At 40.0% G+C, this 20,944-nt stretch overlaps 1 protein-coding gene across 4 annotated transcripts in view; it reads right to left on the minus strand.

The window, feature by feature from the left end:
• Window positions 1-3,234: 3,234 nt before the first annotated feature.
• The window catches only part of ZNF366 (zinc finger protein 366), a 33,505-nt gene continuing 15,795 nt past the window's right edge, over window positions 3,235-20,944 (minus strand). For all 4 annotated transcript variants that reach the window (XM_083883633.1, XM_083883634.1, XM_083883636.1 and 1 more), the window contains 5 exons: window positions 18,768-18,893; window positions 16,279-17,613; window positions 14,024-14,215; window positions 8,167-8,341; window positions 3,235-6,059 (listed from right to left, as the gene is read on the minus strand). In XM_083883633.1, the coding sequence (XP_083739759.1) occupies window positions 5,524-6,059; window positions 8,167-8,341; window positions 14,024-14,215; window positions 16,279-17,583 (2,208 nt within the window). In that variant the 5' untranslated portion in view covers window positions 17,584-17,613; window positions 18,768-18,893 and the 3' untranslated portion in view covers window positions 3,235-5,523. The remainder of the gene's footprint in view (window positions 6,060-8,166; window positions 8,342-14,023; window positions 14,216-16,278; window positions 17,614-18,767; window positions 18,894-20,944) is intronic.

Below are 20,944 nucleotides of genomic sequence, written 5' to 3' on the forward strand. Positions count from 1 at the left end.
CTCTGTGTAGTCTGTAATAATAAAATTATCTCTCTGCCTTAGGGGACCTGGCAGCTCTTCTGCTCTTGTCTTCTAACTGGTCTTCCATCATTGATTTAGCCTTCCCTTTACAAGAACCACTCTTCAGTGGTGCTCAGTGAAGAATGACCTTGTCAGACCAAACCCATGAATTTTCCATATAAAATACCTAGAATGCCAAGAACTCCATATCCATTTCAATACAAAGTACAGCAGCTTCTCCAGTACATATTTATTTGCTTAAATTAATACAATACATCATACATATTTCTACTATTGAGAGAGAAAGCCAGGAACTGAAGATTCACATATAGTTGGTTCACTTCATGAGCTGTGGCTTTAAATAGGAACTCGATGTTCTAAGTGAAATAAATATGCATCACATTATTTGCAAAATCTGTTAGGAGTACAAAATGTTAGCTCTGTTACATCTTGTTCAGCTAAGCAGACATGACATTTTCAAAACTGTTAATAATTATTAAAACTTCTAGGGATAATAAATACGGTACTTATATTACTTCTTAACTGTACACTCAAAACAGCAGAGTCCAGCAGCACCATATGAAGAGAGAAATCAAAGAATAGGTAGTAGACAAACACAGAGCAGTAAAAAGGTTGGTGCAGTAGCATTACTTGGCCTTCCCAGTAACTTGTTTAACAGGAAACAGCACAGGATAAACTTTAATTATGACATTATCATGAAGTGTTTTACCCTTTGAGCTTCTGAACACAGAGCACCTGTCTTCACTGTCACAAACTGAGGGTTGTCTGGCAGCCAGGAAAACTCAGTTTCACAAAGGAGATGGCTGAGTCCTTGTGGCCAGGCTGAAAACACCCTGTTCCAAGGTCACGTACAACTTTGCTTTCCCTGTAAATACGTTGTCTGTCTTCACCCTTAAACTTTATTAGCCCAGATTTTGGCTTTTCCTCCACCTACTCTGTACTCCAGTGAGTCTTGTAGAACTCTCCCTGCTACCCTTAACATCAGAAAAACCTCTACCTTAGCAAATCACGTGCCTTCTTCCTTTGCCCAGACTCATTATGGTAGGGCTAATTTATCTTTACTCTGACTTCTGGAAACATCTCAGCTGTGCAGGTTTGTAGCCACTCTCATTTGCTGTAATGCTCTCTGAAAGGATGAAACAAAGCTGCATCAACAATGCAGGTGAAATGTGCTTTTATATAGAGGTGGTGGAGACTGGGCTTTAGTTTCATGTGTCCCCATAAACTGAAAACCCAAATAACAGTGAATAATAGTAACAGAAATACTTTTTTTTTTCCACAACATAGCTAGAAGATGATAGATAAACTCACATTAGGAATGAGAAAAAGAAGAAAATATATCCCCCAATGTCCAGGACACAAGCAATGTCTCTATTGGACTTCTGAGCCTCTACACAAGGCAAAATAAGGAAGCTAATCCCTTGAAAACTACAAATGGGAAATAGCTTCATTATGAGAGCAAATATCTATAAAGCATTTTCAAAGCTATTAAAAAGCAAAGGCTGTTACTGTCTGTTCCCAAAGCGGTGCCAATGTAAATAGTGTGAAAATAACTTATGTTTGAAAAGCAAGGTGCTTCACAATGAAGGCTGTTATTTCACTTTTAATTTGTCCCTTGAGGCCTCTTTGTAACAAGTGTCTTAGACCCATTTGCAATATGTTCTACAGTCTAATCACTTTGCTTGGGTCACTTAGCACTGTCTTCTTATCTCAGCAACAATTTTGTTTGTAATTTCTCTTATTGATAATTTACAGTTTTGAATGAGTTCTTTTACTATTCTAACATGGATTAGACTTGTGTGTCTGAGAATTAGCTTAGTGTGACTTTGTGACAGGGAGGAATCTCAAAGTCTCATTGCAAAGAAATTTTCTGCTTTCTAGAAAAATGTGATGAGAAGGGGTTCACAATATGAATGACTTGCAAATAGTATTCCCATTCTTGGACTCTTTTCCATCTGTGTGTATCTGTCAGGTGCTTCTGCTCCAGTGAGAACTGCAGCTGTAGAAGTGGGTAAATTGACTGGATTAACCATTTAGACAACCCAGAACTGTCTGCAGTGATTTCCTTTCCTAAGGACACACCTGGCACATCCTCTCAGAAAGGAAACTCTGGACTGCATGCTTCCAGTGGACATAGTTTTTGCAGCTGCGGAATCACGTAATCACAGGAACATTTAGGTAAGAAAATGCCTCTAAAATCATTAAGTCCAACCTTTGACCAATCACCACCTGGTCAACTAGACTAAGTGCCACATCCAGTCCTTTCTTGAACACCTCCAGGGATGTTGTCTGGCTAGTTACCCTTGTCTGGACATGCTCCAGCACCTCAATGTCTTTCTTGGAGTGAAGGACCCAAAATTGAACACAGGATTTGAGGTGCAGCCTCACCAGTGCCCAGCACAGGGGGACAATCCCTGCCCTGCTCCTGCTGCCCACACCATTGCTGCTACAGCCCAGGATGCCATTGGCCTTCTTGGCCACCTGGGCACTGCTGGCTCCTGTTCAGTCCCTGTCACCAGCACCCCCAGGGCCTTTTCCTGTGGGCAGCTTTCCAGCCCCTCTGCCCCAGCCTGTGGCACTCCTGGGCTTGTTGTGAGCCAAGGGCAGGACCCAGCCCTGGGCCTTGTTGAGCCTCCCACCATTGGCCTCAGCCCATGATCCAGCCTGTGCAGATCCCTCTGCAGAGCCTTCCTGCCCTCCAGCACAGCAACACTCCCACCCAGTCCCTCCAAAGTGACTCTCCATCAGCCAAAGGGCTCTCCATCCCTTCATCCAGATGATTAATTAAGATATTAAACAGGGCTGTGCCCAGTTCTGACCCCATTGGTGACTGTCTGCTGACTGCAGTTAACTCCATTCACCACCACTCTCTGTCTCCAGCCATGCAGACGGATTTGTACTCAAGTGAAGGGTTCATCTGCCCAAGCCATGAGCTGCCAGATTCTCCAGGAGAATGCCATGGGAGATAGCACCAAAGGTTTGCTGAAGCCCAGGTAGAAAACATCCTTTGATGTCAATGCTGGAAGCTGAACTCTGCTGAAAATATCTCCTTTGCTCCATTTGTCCGGACTGCAATGGATATGTAATACTTTATTTCTTTCTTGACAAGGATTGTCTAGCTGTGCCACATCACTCTCCAATCAACAGACAAGACTTTGCAAGGGCTGTGTGCCTTCCTGCTTTACAAACCACACAAGTGAAGGACTTCTAAATTCCAGTCACCTGCATGATCACGTTTCTAGAAATTGCAAAGAGATTCCTGATTGCTTTCTTGTTTTTCTTATCATAGGAACTAATATACCTGGAAAGGTGGAGTGGACTGATCTTGAACCGAACACAGCTGGAAACTACACCACCAAGAGGGAGATAATTCCAAGAGTTAGTGACTCCCAGCTCTTGGCTGTATCCCTGTTCAAATGAGAGCTTTTGTCTGGCAGAGACAAACTAGGGCCAAAACATTAACTGAAGGAGTTGCTTCCATTTCTGAAGGACCACCTACTAGACCACACTGAATTTATACCTGATCATTTCCCTCATAGTCTAAGAAAGAATACAGTTTCACTCATTATTCTAAAAATTTTCTAATTTTTTTGCTTGACCACAATGTCTTCCTTGAAAGAAAAATGTCTCCTTTTTCAATAGGCATTGTGTTACAGCTAAAGCAAGGAAGAGAAATGTTTATGATGGAACAGTTCATCCCTGAAGAAACGTGGCTTTGTACCTCTCAAATATACTTCACTTTCAAAGACTTTTTAAATTCTAGGTTTAAAGTGACCTATCGTCCAGTTCAATTTGGCACAAAATTTTTTGTTTTTAAAAATATGCACATCGTACATAAAGTTAATTTGGAGAATCACCTGAGTGTGACTCTTTCTTTTATCGACAACTTTTTGCCACATTTGAGCCCTGAAAAAGGAAAACACTGCCTGCAGCCTTGGACTACACAAATCCAGTTTTATATTAGGAATAAGGGCTTTGCCCTGTGAATACTGATCAACTGGCAAGTCATTAATTTGCAAGGTGTGTCTTTTCTTACAGGGACAGAGAGCTACAGCTACATGACTTGCCTTAGCAAGCCATAAGTGGATGACTATATTTTGATTATAACTTGCCATATAAGAGAGCATGATTGCAATGCATTTCAAATCAAGAATTTGGCAGGTAAGTGAAGCAGGTAGTAGTATTTGGAAGAGATGTACCATATATATGGATTTTAATGTTTTGAGCTGGGATGTCTGAAGGACATAGGACAGATTTTATTATTAATTTAATTTTTCTTTCCATGTGAGCAACAGGATGGTGCAGGGCTGGTTTTTGTCTTTCTCGAAGATGCAGGAACTAATATGCTGTTCAGAGTGTTCATGCAATTAAAAGTTTAATGGTATATGGTTTTTTCATGTTTGCTATAAACTTATAATTGTATGGGAAATCAGAGGATGAAAAAGCTGAGTTTGACAGCACAAGTGAAATTTGTCTGAAAGGCCTGCAGCTTACTGCTCAAGTTTAATAAGAGAAGATTTCTGACCCCAAAATGAGGAAAGTTTTTCCTCTGTGAGGCATTGCTTGTTCCATGAGGGTGATTTTTACCTTCTGAAAAAAAAAATGTTCAGATCTCTGTATTTCAAAATTATCCTTACTAGTCATGATAAACTGATGAGATACATGGCAAAGCTGCATAATTTTTTCAATTAAATGACTCACACTGTGTTTTGTGTGATTATGGCAGGTTTGTGAATGCTGCATGCTGATTCTGCCCAGTAAATGTACTGGTCTAAGCAGCAGTAGAAAAAAAATGTCCACACAATCTATGCTTTTTCACTTCAGGAATTTCTGAATATTCCCATGCTGGCTGAAACACCCCAAAGCATGAACATTCCTTGTGCCTGTAATAAATTCCAGTCCTTTCAAAGCCTTACAGAACTGCCCTGCCTCCCAAGACATTAGTATTTCTTATTAATTTGTTTCCCCTTCTCATTGTAAATAATGGAACTAAGAGTCACTTCAGTAAATCAAAGTATTTGGACTGTGTTAGTTCTGAATGTTGACAGCATTTTCATGCGTGCCATATTTAATAGTACTCTGGTTTATAATGTGAAATACTTTGTATTTTCAGATATTTTTGAGACCTATGGTTAGAAATGTTCATATATATTTAGTCAGATAATAAATCAGATGCTAGAAGTATGTTGCTTTCTGCTAAGTAGAAAATTGCATGTAAGTATCTATCCCCATATAATAGGAAGTAAACTTCTGTACCCAACCCATTGTCTGTTATACATTAAATGGATAAATATAAAACTGTTACTTTTCAATATCTATTGCATTTCTTGGTGACCTTGAGCTGCTTTATTCTTGTAATGTATGTGTTTTACTCTATATTATTTTTAATAATTTGGCTTATTTATTTCTAAATACTTCTACAGACTTCCAGGCTTTAGTAGCTTACAATTCGTGTTAAAATCTATCCAGTCACCATTTTCCAGCTGTTTCAAAATGTCCATTTTAAATGCCTATGAGCATCGTTTGCTTTTCCATCTTTCTTTCCAGCAATTCTTTCAAACTCTTGTTCCTGTGCTTGAAATACAAGTAATCAGAGAGAGAGTGACCGAGTCTGGCCTTTTCAAAGGACCTAAAGCTGAGATGTTCTTTGTTGTTTGCAAGCTCTCCCTCTCCACGTCTCTCCTCTTTGTCTGCATTTCCTATCCTCTTCCCCAGTCCTCCCTCACTTAACACCTCTTCCTTCTCATTGCAGTAGGACTCTCTGAAGTCCTTGATTGTGCACTCAGGCTTGCCAGAGAGGTCTTGAGCCATGTACAGCTTGTTGTCATCATGGTGGTAGGTGGCAGGGCTGTACCTCTCTGCCTCGTAGCAGTTGTCTTCCTCTTCCTCCTGGCATGAGCTTCCCTTGGCACTCTCACCATCAGAGTGAAAGGAGATTCCCTTCCCTTGGCTTTTCTGGGAAAGATCAAATGGCTCCTCCTGTTCCAAGCTTCTCAAGACGTTTGTCTGGGACAGAGCAATCCTTCCTCTTCCAAAACCTTGTAGTGGTTTGAGGGGAGGAGAAAAGGGAAAAAAATTATACGTGGGAAATTTTACTAATTGATATATGGCTAAAAAACAGAATCTGAGGTGTCTTTGTATTTCATGTTTTGTTTTTGTCTTCCATCCAGATATCTCCAACTCTTTCACTGTTTATATCTCATGGCATCTCCTTCAAGATGCTGCAAAAAGGAGGGCTGTTGTATACACTTCACAACCAGATTAGGACACAGAAAACAATGTTTTATACAGCTAGACCCTGGATGATGCAGCTGGGAAGAAAAGTGAAATGGTCTGGCATTTTGTAAACTGAATTTAGCCAATCAACCTACTCACTTCCTCCTTCCTATTCCTTTTTTAAAAGAAAACTTGGATCTATAGCATCACAGTCCATAATCCAAGTCCCAGGCTTTGTATCTTATTTTTCAGAGGGGTGGAAGAGACTAAAAACATAGCAATGTATTTGTTCTATGGACACTGTGGTTCAAAGTTAATGCTTCAAATACTAAAAGACAAACAGTCTCAGCAGTCTATGACTCTCCTTAATTTTTTGCCTTTGATCTACTTGAGTTCATTTGATTGAGGAGTCAACTCAGTTGATTCAATCAACTTCAGTTGATTGAGAAACAATCACCTGAAAAGTTCTGTGCACTAGATAGTGCTTCAGCTTGAGGAAATCATTATAAACAAATGATGATTTTGAACAGTATATATTAATATCCATCTAATCCTGAATCTGGTTTGTCTTAGTATTTATCAGTGTCTTCCCTCTTGCTGGAAATACAGATTATCCAAGAGGCATCTGTGGATTCAAATATGCTCCAAACATCATTGGGATATATTTAAAATAATTCAGATACTGCAGGCACAGGCCAGCTTCATTAAAGACTGATGACAATACAAGGTGAGGATTTCACCCAGTAGCAAATATCAATGGAAGTCACTATTTTGCTTGCTTTTGTTTTCTTTTTTTTGTTTGTTTGTTTGTTTTTTGTTTTTTTTTAATTATTATCATTATCATTATTATTATTATCATTATTATTATTATTATCATTATTATTTTACTTTGTTTTTTATTTACTCAGTAACTGAATCCTGTTCCTGAAGGATCAGTGCAGTCTCACTCGATAGCAGATGTTATTTTGAAACAAGGTAAATTTGTTAAAAGTATTCATAAACAGGTACGAGGCCTCACAAATTTTCTCATATCTGATAAGCCTCAAGGGCTGCAGAATCTCTGTACAATGAAAAGCTCTTAGGCAATCTCCAGCTACGTGCAATTGTCTAATTAGCATGATGCTACAGCAGAGATTTACAGAAAAAAACACTTATTTCATTTCCCATTAGGATCTTCATAAATTTTATAACAGATGTCATTAGGGTAAGTGTTTTATATATGTGCTAAGCTGCCCTAAGGCTTGAATATGAGGAACGTCAAGAAATCTTGCCTATTAAAGAGTCATTTATTTGCTAAATCTTAAAAAACATGTCTTGGATAACCAAGCCCTCAAAAAAAAAATCTCCCTAATTCCCCCACTTCTTTAGATAGCATTGATCTGTGTACATGAGGATGACTTCAGGATGTAAATGTGGTGGGTGGCAGACAGGAAATGTTTTGCAGGGTGGCCTAGGTAGTTAAAAAATCCTTATACTGTGAGATTTATACTTTGGGGAGTATCTCCTCCTGTTCATGTACTTCCTTGTAAATGGGATCTTGAGCCTGTGGCCTTCATCTGACACCAGCTGTGCCAATATAATACAGAATGACCACAGCTCCTGGATGGAGGCCCACTGAGGATTTTACCCCTGTTCCAGACTGGGATCCAATAGGCAGTGAGAAAGGACCATAAGTGTTCCAGATTTTCTTTTTCTGACAATTTAGGATTAATTTATGATTTATTTAGGACATGTAACACTGATATATAATGCTATTAATACAGTAATAACACTAGTAATACAGCTAATAACAGCTTCACAGGCTTCTATCTCTTGCAATAACATTGGATCTATGGCACAGGTTTGTGGATCTGTAGTACAAAGCCCGTTTGTGTTTACTGATACACATATTCAGATCTCACACAGAATAATCTTGCTGAAAAGGATTACCTTGAGAATGAAATCCTCTTTCCATGACCCCATGTTTGACCTTCATGTGCCTGGTGAGGTTCCCTTTCAAGGTGAATTTGCTGGGACAGTAGAGGCACTTAAATGGTTTACTGTCTGAGTGCAAGTGCATGTGTCCCATTAAATTGTGCATTCTGTTAAACTCCTTTCCACACAGCTGTAAAAACAGTAAAAAATGAAAATTATTACTTTGAAGCAGTATTTTCAAGGAAAACATTTCTAAAGGAAATAGGACCTACACTTTTCAACTTAAACCCTGTCAAATTTTGGCTGCAATATGCTTTTCAAAGTTCCAGGCAAAAATCCTACAGTCAAAAATATATGGTTGTGTATTTAAGGCATTCTGAAGTGCTGACATTTTTTTTTAGTATTGGTGATCAGCATACATAGTCAAGGATTCCCCAAAAGCAGTCAATGTTGTTGTAAGGAGGGGAAAGACTTTAGTAATCTGGAAAGCTCTTAACTTGAATGAGATTCAAAATACAAGTTTCTGCCCTGGTGAACCATTCCATTTGTAGTTTATACATCTATCCTTTAATCAAGAACAATGGCAAGCAGAAATGGAATTATAAAATAAAACCAATTATGGGTTTCTGTGAAACAGTCAAGCAAAATATTACTTCTCTTCAAATGGAAATGAAATGGCTGCACTTTTTGCTTAAAGTTAGAAAAAGCAATTCCTTGTTTTTCTGTTTCTTGCTCACCCTTTTTTCCCACTGATTCTTTCATCATTTGTTTATCAGCTCCTGTGTTTCAGGGTCTCTGGTGAATAAGCTGCAATTTAAACAGTCATGAGGCTGCAAGAATGACTCAGCTTTCCCTGAAGTATGTTCCTGTCAGCTCAAGCCATTGATGGTACAGTTTTCTCCTTGATGGAACAATAAGGGTGGGTTTTATTCATTTTTGTTTATTTAGATGGGTCCTTTTGTAGTCTGGACTCTTTTGTATTAAGATATGAGAGTTTGGCATCACTATTATAGGCATCCAGACTTACTTGTCTTCTGGTCTTTCCTCATCAGGATTTATTATTTTATTCACATTCAAGTGGCTATTTCCATCCTCTGCAAACTTCTGTGTTTTCTTTCTACATTTTTTCCCTGTCTTGTCTTACCATTGGATTTTATTTTTTTTAATTATTTTTATTACTATATGAACCAGAGACCACTTCTGAGTAACTGAAACATTTATCTAACAGGGTAACCATCTGGCAGACAATTACTAAATAGAAATTATTAAGACTCCACCAGATATTTTTTTTGTATCATCTGAATTACAATTTTATTTATTTGGGTATTACAGGAGAACTGATACAGAACTTGTAGATGTAAATTCAGAAAGTCATCACCTGGAATATCTGGATTAAATCTAGATAGTGAAAGGATCCTTGGGGAAACAGTACAGTATGCTTTGTGTTTTAAGTCATCTCTTGAGGGAAAATTGAATCAGTTCATTAATACAAAATTACCCGGTGTACTGTTTTAAAATAAAAACTAGGGCTGAGTTACTGCTGCAAAAAGAAAATGTCTGAAAACATTCACTTGCTTTTCAAAAAATAATTTGCTTCAGCAGAATATGTACTCTTTTGTGGTTTTCTGTCTGTGATTTTAGCAAACAAATTTGTCAACAAAGTGTTAGACAAGACAGTGGGTGGAAAAAAAGAATAGCCACTGAAAGTGAATAATTAATTTTTAAAAGTAAGGTAGCTGTTTCCAAGGGTCGTCCATACAGAAAGAATACTGTCTTCTTCACATCCAAACAAAGTTAATATGCGGGATTATTTACACTCAGAGAAATGCTGCAACCACAAAATAGCTCAGAAGTGCTGGGAGGAAACAGACTCTTGTCCACTGCTGAGAGTAGAAATGAGCACAGAAAACTTGCAAGGAGTAATAGCAGTAACAGCAGCTGGATGTATCTCAGCAGCTGCTGGAACCACCTGTAACATGTGAAGATTACTCCTCCTACAAGAATGTCAACAATAATATCTCTCTAACAGCTCCTTGCTGAAGGCTTCTGCTTATCTGCTGGTATTGTGGCTGACAAATGTTATCACCAGAACTTGCTTTCAGAACTTGCTTTTTTTTTTTTTTTTTTTTTATCACCAGAACTATAGCTAGGTCTTCTCTGTCTGAACTGGTAACCAAGGAAAATCATGTTGAGTAGATGAGTGGCTTCAGTGTTGCATGCAAACCCTTATCTTTATAAGGTCTTGAGTACTAAAATTGATTTAGGAGGAGCATTTATTTGCTTTCTGTCAAGACAATATTTGTTTCTCTTTCTTTATATTGAAAAGATGGGGAGCTGGTAAAGGATAGTTCCTTACAGCATAAAAGGTCTGTGTCTGTGACAGGTTTTCCACTTCCCAGAGTCAGGCATATCTTAGAGATGTGTAATGTGTTCTTGTCCTGCAATCTCCTCTGGGGACATGAGGAAATGGTACTAGAGTGCAGAGGTGTGGCAGGAAAATTAAAGAAATGCAGAGAGGAAAATTGTTTTTCAGAATGGTTGGTCTCTGTGGCACAATCTCTGTTTCACTGGTCATTTAAAAAAGACACAAGACACATTTCAGATGAATATCTATGATCCAGATGTAAAATGATGCAGCTTTCTCACTTATATGCTGGAAGACAGCAAATAAAATCTAGCTGGAGTGCACAGCTAATGCTCAATGAAGAGCCTGAGTCTGCAGATCAAATTAGAAAATTGTACAAGATTTTCTTTCTCTCTGACACGACAGCCTTGTGGGCACTGATGAGCAGAGTGTCAGAAAGGGTCATCAGAAAGATGACCCTGGGACAGTTCCAGATGGGAAGAGCTCCAGCAGAACCCATCAGAGTGCACCACAGCACTCAAGGAGATGCGAAGTTTATCCAAAAGCACTTGTGATATCAGGAACAACATGGTTTACCCGTAGACTTTCTGTTAGGCTGTCTACTTTAGACAAAATAAAATTAAGGTCCTGAAGAGAACACCTCAGCTGCAAGTCTGCTGAACAGACTTTGTTGCACTGGCTGATGAAATGGACTTCAGTATTGTTTGCTAGAAAAGTCTACATCAGTTCAACCCTACTATGCCAGCACTTGAAGTATCATCCTTCTGGATTTGTCAGCTATTTCTTCTCAAAGTACTTCTGTCATACATTTTCTTTGATTTTGACTCCTGTTTAAAACACACATTTTTAGATGGGGGAAGAGGTGGTGTTCAAAACACCTGTTACAGGTATTTGTCTGGGCTGAAGAAAAATCCATTGCATCCTTTATTGGAGGTCTGAAACATTGATTACTTCAGCACTAAAAGCAACAATAAATTTTATGGAGCCTTTCTCTACAAATCAGAATTAAAACTGTTGCACTAGTTGGTGGAATACCTTCACACCCCTTCAGGTGTTTTTTTCTTATACAGAAATAAACAAGACAACGTGGGCTCAGGCCTTTAAATGCTACAGACAAGTTCACTCCTCAGAGGAAAATCAGAGATCCAGGCTGAACTGGATGAGGAAACAGAAGGGACAACAATCTGCTGCTCCCTCACTTTTGATAGTATGTGCTTAGCTGTGATTAGACACATAGGAAAGCTCATGTTTTCTTTTGCTGTGAGAAAAAGGTAAAGAAAACCATTGCATGTGGTGAAGTATAAAGGCTACTGCTGTGCTCTCTTTCCCTTGCATTCTTCTTCTTTTTTTTTTTTTTTTTCTTCAGAAGAAGGGTGTTCCTTTCCTCAAAGAAAGAAGGAGAGGGAGAATGACTGTAAACTGTCCAAAAGGACCGTGAGAAAACAGGAAGCTTTGAAAAGTACAAGAGAAAGCAAGATGAAATCTATTTGCAGGCAGTTCCCCGGGGACATGTGAGCCATTGTTAAGCAGGCTGTTCATACAGCTATATCCTTCCTTCTGCTGAGGAGGAGCTTGGTGCCAAAAGGCTGCTATCTGGTCATTGCCTTAACCCTGCAAGTACCAGCCAGGAATATTTGCTTTCAAGTGTCTTTGAGGGCTCTGTCAGAGAGGTAATGTCAGGATGTTCCTAATGCAAAAAGGCAATTCCTGATTCTGCCTCTGCTTATTGTTGCAGTCTTCACTGTCAGGGGGCTCTGATGTTGATTTCATACCCCCTCAGCCATGTGAGAAACAGATTCACTGTGCTCACTTGTTTCTTTCTTCATAGGAACACTGGGTGGGGACAGAAAAGTAAAAAAATAAGAAAAACAGGTGTTCCTGTAGAGCTTTTGTTACTGTCTGGAAAACATACTGGTGATAGTCTCTTTCCCAGTTCCAACTATTGCCCTCTCCAAGTTTCAATAGTCTGTCATGATCAAACACTGAGCTGAACACAACCCTCCAGCTAATCTGCACGTACCCAAAAAAGTCGTGGGGATCCACGCACTGCACCCACAAAATCTGATCCAAAAACTGAGTTTCTTTCCTGAAGTTTGAGGAGTCAGAGGAGGACTTCATCCAAGTGGGAACAAAAAGGCAGATTTGCAGATGTTCTCAAAGAATGAAAACCTCCACCAGACCTGACAGGTTACACTCTAAGAATTTCAGTAAAATATTTTTTTTTATCAACATGGAACAGTGTAAGCACTACTAGACAAAATACTATTCTCATAAGACATAAAATAAAACAAAACACTGAAGTTGGAAAACTTCACTGCTAGTTTTTCAAGGTAAAATTTTTTGAAGTTGACAAAGCAAAATGATGAAGCTAGAAAGCTGAATTTTGACATTTTCTTATTAAAACTAGCACTGAATATCATATATTCCTATGACATTTTGACAGTCTACTTTTTTTTTTGAAGACAAAATAATTACTTTTAAAATTTTTCATCCATCTCTGCTTTTTCATGAAATGTTCCTTTTAAGAAAATATTCAATACCATAAAGATGTAGGACTGAAGAATTCTAGAAATTGCTTCCAAATCAGTCTTCAGTTACTTATGCATAAGCTGGGTAATATGCTCCACTCTGTATGTACAGCAATCTTAGAACAAATTAAAGTGGGGAAAAAAAATCTACAACCTTTGACTTCACAAGGTGTGATTACGGTAATGAATCAGATAGGCAGATGTAGTATCCAATGCTGAGTAAGAATATAGATATGAATAATTCATAAGGAATATAGTAGAAGTAAACATGGTCAATAAAGTCTTAAAGGTTTGTGGGAAGGGAGGAGAAGAGAGGATGGAAAGGCAATGTCAGCCTCCAGTGCTGGGGGAAAACAGCAAATTGGAATTTGCACAGGATTGCAGAAAGGCCAGGTGGTCTCAGAGGCTCTTTTGTGTTAGCATGCTGATATCCTGCCCTGAATTTCAGCCTGGTAATCACATTTGGCCCATTCAAATTCCTTCTGTAGTTTTATTTTGCTCTGGGTTTTTCTGACTTCTTTCTTGAACTGTTGCAGAGCATCACTGTGTGAAGTTGTGGCTGCTGCTTTTCCATGATCCTCTGCAGGGTGCATGGCTTGATTTATGCTTTTTGTTGGTGTTTCAAGCTATTAAGCACTTAAACTTCTGTTTGGATGGTTGTACTGAGCAAATGTCAGATGTGTTTATTGTCCTAAAATGTCTGTGCCACTTAAACAATCACAAGGAAAAAAAAACCCAAAACTATGTGAGGATGAATTAAATTGAAAGGAAAGGGAGTAAATCACAGGTTTTTACCTCCATCATTTTGTGCTACATAAGCAAAACCTGGATAAAGAAAGAAGATCAGAGTGTTTCATGCTAATTTTTGAATGCAACAGCAGTATATGTTAGCAAGTTTTGTTTTTCTAATTCTATCATAAGATGATAATATCAGAGAAATATATTGTATGCTACTGCCTCTGCTACCAAAGGCACTTACCTTGCATTTAAAGGGTTTGACATCAGAATGGACAATCATGTGGGCCTTGAGAGTCTGCTTTTGCACAAAGCTCTTGAAGCACAGATGGCATTGATAGGCTCTGATATTGGTGTGGATCAGGACGTGTCGCTTCATGTTGGCCAGCAGGGTAAATTCCCTGCCACAGATTCCACATTTGTGTTCTTTCACACCCTGAAAGAAAAGAAAAATTATGTAGGTGGAAAATTTTCTAGGCAATTTAATCATCGGTACAGCAACTTATGAAATATTCATTCTGCATTAGCAAAGTCGAACATAAATTATTTCACTTTTTACATTTTTCAAAGTACCTATGTATTTTCTCCTGACAAATTCTTAAAAGCTTCTGAGAAGCAGAGAAGTAAAACAAAATGTAAGCTTAATGAAATAATGAAGTCTGTTTACAAATCAATCAGACATAATCAGTGTCAGAGCTTCCCTCTCCTGCTCTGCTGCTTAAGTAAAGTATTGATCAAATGTATACAATTACCAACCTAGAATAAAAGCCCACAAGTTAAAAGACTAAAGTAGTGCCTGCCCTTTATAATTGAATGTGACTGGATTATGGAAAAGGAACAGACCTATTTTGAAGAAAGTTATGGAAAATAATTAAAGTAACAAAGAGTAGTCGAGCAGTATCACCAAATAAGATTATACATCTTACATTTATTGCAGAGAGAAAAACATGTTTATTCTTACTGGGATTTTCAGTAACTGTAGTGGAGTGATTTCATTTTATATGAGGTTTACAGAGGGTTTCTATCACTTTTTATGCTATCCACTCAATTTACTACTGCATAATTCAATATTCTTGACCACCAGTGTGGTCTGTCAGCTTCTCAAACACTGATTTAGATACTATGGAAATCAAAGAATTTGCTACTAAACAGCTTAAGAGTTTAACTTGCTGAAGGTAATAAGGATTTACTCGTGAGGTGCTGAGAGCAATTACTCCTTCCACAGGCCTTCTATAGAAAAGATGTGAAATGACTGTCAGTGGTTTTCACAGTCAATTACAAAGCTAAAACTGAACATCACCAGCAGTTCCAAGTGTCTGCTCATCTGATAGGAGGCTGCTTTTACTTGCTAAGTACTGTAAATTATATTCAGAGCTGAATTCACCTGCGGCTGTGGACAAAGAAGCAGAAGCTCTCTAAGGGCCCAGGGGCATTTCATTCCCTTCTGACAAAAAGAACCTACCAAGTGTTCAATTAGTGGAATCTTGCATGGTAAGTCCAAAGACCAGGGAATCTCCAGAGAGAACATAAATTATAAGCATGAAGCAGAAAAGAAAAAGCAAATGTGGAAGTAGAGGTTGTCTGGGTTTCAAAGAATATGTAACTATAACACTCAAGTGCTGTTGTTTTCTGTATTTTTAGTGTTTTTAAGGTAAAAGGCAAAATTCAAATCTTAAGGTAAAAATATGCAAATCTGGGAGCAAACTTTTTTTGAAGTGAAAGGTTTTGACTTGCTTTATTATTTTTGCAAAAGTGACTAGTGAATTTCAGAGCTTCTTGAATAGAACAATTATATTGTTCCTATTTTTGAAACAATCATTTCGGAAATGTTCCAAAGCTTTCTCCTACCCTAAGCTGACCCTGCTGTCACCACTGTCAGCAGTGACAAGACTGACACTTGATATGAATTGGCTGTGATTATGATCTTGCTTGTTCATTTCTATTAACTGGTGTTCTGGATAACATACGCACAAAGGGGAATTTTTCTTAGGGTTATTTTGTTTTTTAAATGTCTCGTTATAATGATTCTTCAAAATCTGATGTGTAATGACACACTTTTTTTTTTTTTTTTCTTTTTTTTTTTTTTTTTTTTCCCTGCAGTCCACTGCAAACCCATGTACTTCCCAATTATGAGAACAAAGTATCAGAACTGGCTTTCAATAAAAAAAATCTTTTAAAATTTTGGGATTAGGGAGTGATTATACACCTCTGCAAAATTTTACAGAAGGACATTAAAAAAAAAAAAAATTACATCAAAGAGATATGAATCCAGTTTGGGAAAGTGATATGGGGGTTTAATTGAATTCCTGCTTATAACAAAGTTGAGTTTCCATGTACTTTCTTAAGGCTGACAAAGACATCTGGCTGACTCAACTGCCACCAATGCTGGGGTTTCTGCAGCTGGCAAGAGGCACATTTTTGAGGAGCTACCTATATTGATCTTCAGTAGCCTGGATAATCATCACACTAACTTCAGATGCAAGGTGAGAGCTGGCTTACCTTGTGAGTCAGGGAGTGCTGCTTCAGGTGGTGGGGCTGCACAAACTCCATGCCACACTCAGTGCAGATGTAGGGACGGATGTCTTTGTGCTTCATCATGTGGTTTTGCAGCTGGCTTGGGTACTGGAAGGTCTTATCACACTCAGTGCAGTTGTACTGTATAGGGCCACGGTGGGTGGTCAGGTGTCTCTTCAGCTGGGCCAGAGTTGGAAAGTCCAGACCACACTCCACACAAATGTTCTCCCGTCCACTCTCATGCTTAGACTCATGTGCTTTCAGCTCACTGGGGTAGGCAAAGCCCCTGCCACAGATCCTGCAGTTGTAAGGTTTGATGTCACTGTGCTGCATCATGTGCCTCTTAAGGTGGCTGGTTTGGGTGAAAGCCTTGTGGCACACCTGGCACTTGTGTGGCCGGGTCCCCTGGTGTGTCAGCATGTGCGTGTGCAAGTGGCTCAGCTGCTTGAAAAGCTTGCCACACCTGGTGCAAGCATGTGGCTTAATGCCACTGTGCCCCAAGATGTGGGTGACCAAGTTGTACTTGGATGTGTAGGACTTCTCACACATGGGGCACTGCCAGCGTTTCTGTTCACCCCCCACATCAACATAGTAGCTGTCATCTATCTGAAGGTTGACATCTACCCTTTCCACTTTCTGTTTGTTCTCACCACTTTCTCTTACTTCAGCCCTCCTGAAGGGTGGCTCTGGAGGTCTTTTCATTTGGAAAGGGTTCCTGAAATGAAGGTTTGGTGGAACAATGAAAGGAAACATTAAGCCAGGATGGACTTTAGGATAGTAAGGGTAAGGAGCCTGCATGAATGCTGGGCTACTGGGCCATGCCACATTGGGCTTCACTGGTTCTTGCTTAATGGGCTTGGCTCCAAAATGCTCCAGAGTCCTGTAGAATTGAAAACCGAAGTTGCAGAGGTCAATCATCTGGGAACTGTACTTGGGCTGAGCTGGCTGTTGGAACACCAAGGGGAGAGTGGAAGAGCCTATGTCGTTGTGATCTTCAGATCTGTCTGGTGATGATGAGGAATCCTCAAGGGTGATGGGAGGGGGCACTTTGGTTGGCATGCTCTTGCGTTTGCGAGACCCTCCTTCCAAGGACCCCTGTAAGGTTTCCATGTTTTCAAGAGGAGGAGGAGGAGGACCATAGCGGAAATGTGAGAGGTGTGTTCTGAATTCTTCATCAAATGGAGTTGTTCTGTGTGGCTTTGTGACAGGGTTGAGTGGCTGCAGGCAGCGGGAGAAGGGAGAGGCTTGGGTGTTGTCCACATTAAAACTTGTTTCTTCGTTCTTCATCATATTCAGTTTTCTTCTCTGTGGCCCAAATTCCTTAAAATAAGCAAAAGAAACCATAAATCTGCTTATTTCTTGATGTTCTTCTGGATTAAACATTCTATTGACCATTTTATCGTTTTGTGGTTTTGATTTTTTAAAATAAACACAACTAAGGATTTCTTAGGTCCATAATAAGACAAAGGCCTTTTGAAGCAGAATTAACTTTGTAAGTGAAAAACAAAAAAACTTTGGTCTTCCTGCAGCAGATTTGACCCACACAACTTTTTTTTTTTTTTTACAACACAAACATTCTGCACTGTGACACACTACTTCACAGATGAATCAGTGTGGCAACGTTTCTGCCTAATTTAATTCAGTCAGCCTGTTTGTGGGCAAAGTCCTGTCCTTGGCTGTGCATGAGCAGGCTCTAGAAATTGGCGGTGCATCTGAAGGATATGGCAATACAAACAATAATATGCACATTTATTATGGTTGTGACATGAAAAGCCAAAGCCAAAAAATGTTAAACTTCTTTGTATCATTAACATGTGCTGCTGTGAGAGAAAACAATGGCCAAGTGATCTAAGGACACTGTGTACCATCAGGTTTTGCGCCATGTTTCCTGGCTGCTCGCACTTTGTATTGTAATAAGAAGGTGGAGATTAATTTATTTTCTTTGTTTTAATCACAGAGATATTTGCCTGGCAGATCTGGGGGAGGAAGGACATTTGACAGCTCTCCAAATTACATTAGGTTCAATGGGCTTTATCTGAGATTTTTTTGTTTGTTTGTTTGTTTGTTTGTTTGTTTCTGAACAGGTGGGTAAAATCACCAATATAAAACTAAATATAGAACTGATGTCAACAAAACCTCTGGGACTTCAGAGTAACTGACACCTAAAAATGCTCTGAGCATATCTGATGATACAGTGTGATGAGGCAGACTAATAATTTTCTTCTGGAAAAATTTTATGTTCCACTGATCATGCAGGGAACTTCATCTGAGTGTGTGAGTCATCTAAAACATTGGTTATAAATTTTGGTTCATCTTAAATAAGGTTCTTACCTTTTCCCTTGTCCTTCTAGAGTCATAGAATCAGAAAAATTTCGCTAGAAAAGACTTTTAGGATCATAAAGTCCAGCCATTAACTGCCAAATCCACCACAAAAACAGGCCCCTAAGTAGCACATACATGCGTCTTTTAAATACCTCCAAGGATGGTGACTCAATCACTTCCGTGGGCAGCCTGGTTCAGTTCTTGACCACCTTTTCTGTGAAGAGGTTTTTTCCCTGGAACAACTTGAGGCCATTTCCTCTTGTCCTGTCGCTTGTTACCTGGGAGAAGAGGCAAATACCCACCTGGTTACAACCTCCTTTCAGGCAGTTGTAGAAGGTGATAGTGTTAGCCTGAAGCTCCTTTTCTCCAGGCTAAACAACCCCTGAAGCTTCTTCAGACATTCATTACAACTCTTGTGCACCAGACCCTTCACCAGCTCCATTGTCCTTCTCTGGTCTCCCTCCAGCACCTCAATGTCTTTCTTGGAGTGAGGGGCCCAGAACAGAGCACAGGATTTGAGATGTGGCCTCACCAGTGCCCAGCACAGGAGGACAATCCCTGCCCTGCTCCTGCTGCCCACACCATTGCTGCTACAGCCCAGGATGCCATTGGCCTTCTTGGCCACCTGGGCACTGCTGGCTCCTGGTCAGTCCCTGTCACCAGCACCCCCAGGGCCTTTTCCTGTGGGCAGCTTTCCAGCCCCTCTGCCCCAGCCTGTGGCACTCCTGGGCTTGTTGTGAGCCAAGGGCAGGACCCAGCCCTGGGCCTTGTTGAACCTCCCACCATTGGCCTCAGCCCATGATCCAGCCTGTGCAGATCCCTCTGCAGAGCCTTCCTGCCCTCCAGCACATCAACACTCCCACTCAGCTTGGTGTCACCTGCAAAGTGACAGAAGGGGCTCTCCATCCCTCATCCAGATGATTAATCAAGAAATTAAACAGTGCTGTGCCCAGCTCTGACCCCTGAGGAACGCCACTGGTGCCAGCTGGATGTAACTCCATTCACCACCACTCTCTGGGCCAGGGCATCCTGACATTTTTTTAATGTGAGAAACAGTGCACACATGAAGCCATGAGCTGTCTGTTTCTCTAGGAGAGTGCTGTGGGAAATGGTGTAAGAGGCTTTGATAAAGTCCAGGAAGACAGAACACACAGCTTTTCCCTCTTCCACTAAGCGAGTCATAGGAGCTCCTGCTGTGGGAGTAGGACTTGCCTTTCATGAACCCAAGTTGGCTGAGCCTCATCACCTGCTGAATTGTTCTGTACATGCTGTGTGGTGGCACTCAGGATGAGCTGCTCCACAACCCTCCTTCCAACCCTTCTTGTAGGTGGGAGTCATATTTGCCAACCTCCAGTCAGCTGTCAATCTCAGACATCCAGGAGTGCTGGTAAATTATGGAAAGCAGCTCAGTGAGCAAGAGCTCCCTTGATACCCTTGGGTGGATCCCATCAGTTGCACAAACTTGTGCAGGTCCAAGTGTTGTAGCAAGTTGCTGATTATTCCCCCTTGGATTATGGGGGCTTCATTTGGTTCCCTGCCTCTGTATTCAAGAGGGCTGAGCACCCTGAGAACAGCTGGTCTGGCTATGTAAGACTGAAGCAAAGAAGACACAAAATACCTCAGCCTTTTCTTCACCATTTGATGCAAAGTTTCACCCCACATCCAACAAAGAAACAAGATTCTCCTTGGCTCACTTTTTGATGTGAATATATATATATATGAGTGAAACTTTCTGTGTTACTTTTTGTGGCAGTAGCTGGATTAAGTTCCAGTTGAGCTTTGGCCTCTCAGAGTTTTCTCTCTGATAAGTTTGCTGCACTTTTGTAGCCCTCCTGAGGGATGCACTTACATGAATATGTCTGTTTGTGTGCATGTATCCAGCCAACCAGGCAAAGATTAGGTCGGAAAACTAGACACATTTTCCCTCTATCATCTGTGACATGTTGGTTCTATTTATACCATTCTTGGAAATGCTGGGTGGAGAGCATGAAGGTGAGTGGAGCACTAAATACACTCCTATTTCTATTTCAGGAAGCTCCATGCTGGATAAGCCTTCTTCTAAAGATAGATGAAAGCACATCTCTGTGACCTAGTTAGGCCATAGGCAAGAGAAGGCATCTTAACTTTCTGCAAAGAGATTGTTTCCTTCTAATAGTGTAAACTGAGTAATTATCTTTGTCATAAAAGAGTGAAGTTAAAAGCTCAGTGACAAAACTCTAAGACAGGCAAAAAGGATCAAACAACTCACAAACAAGGAGGACTGACTGAAGGAAAAATTGAAAGATATCTAAACTTATGATGCAAAAAGCACACTGGATAGAAGGAAAAG

Source organism: Zosterops lateralis (assembly GCF_965231275.1).
Source record: "Zosterops lateralis genome assembly, chromosome: Z".
Lineage (NCBI taxonomy): Eukaryota > Metazoa > Chordata > Aves > Passeriformes > Zosteropidae > Zosterops > Zosterops lateralis.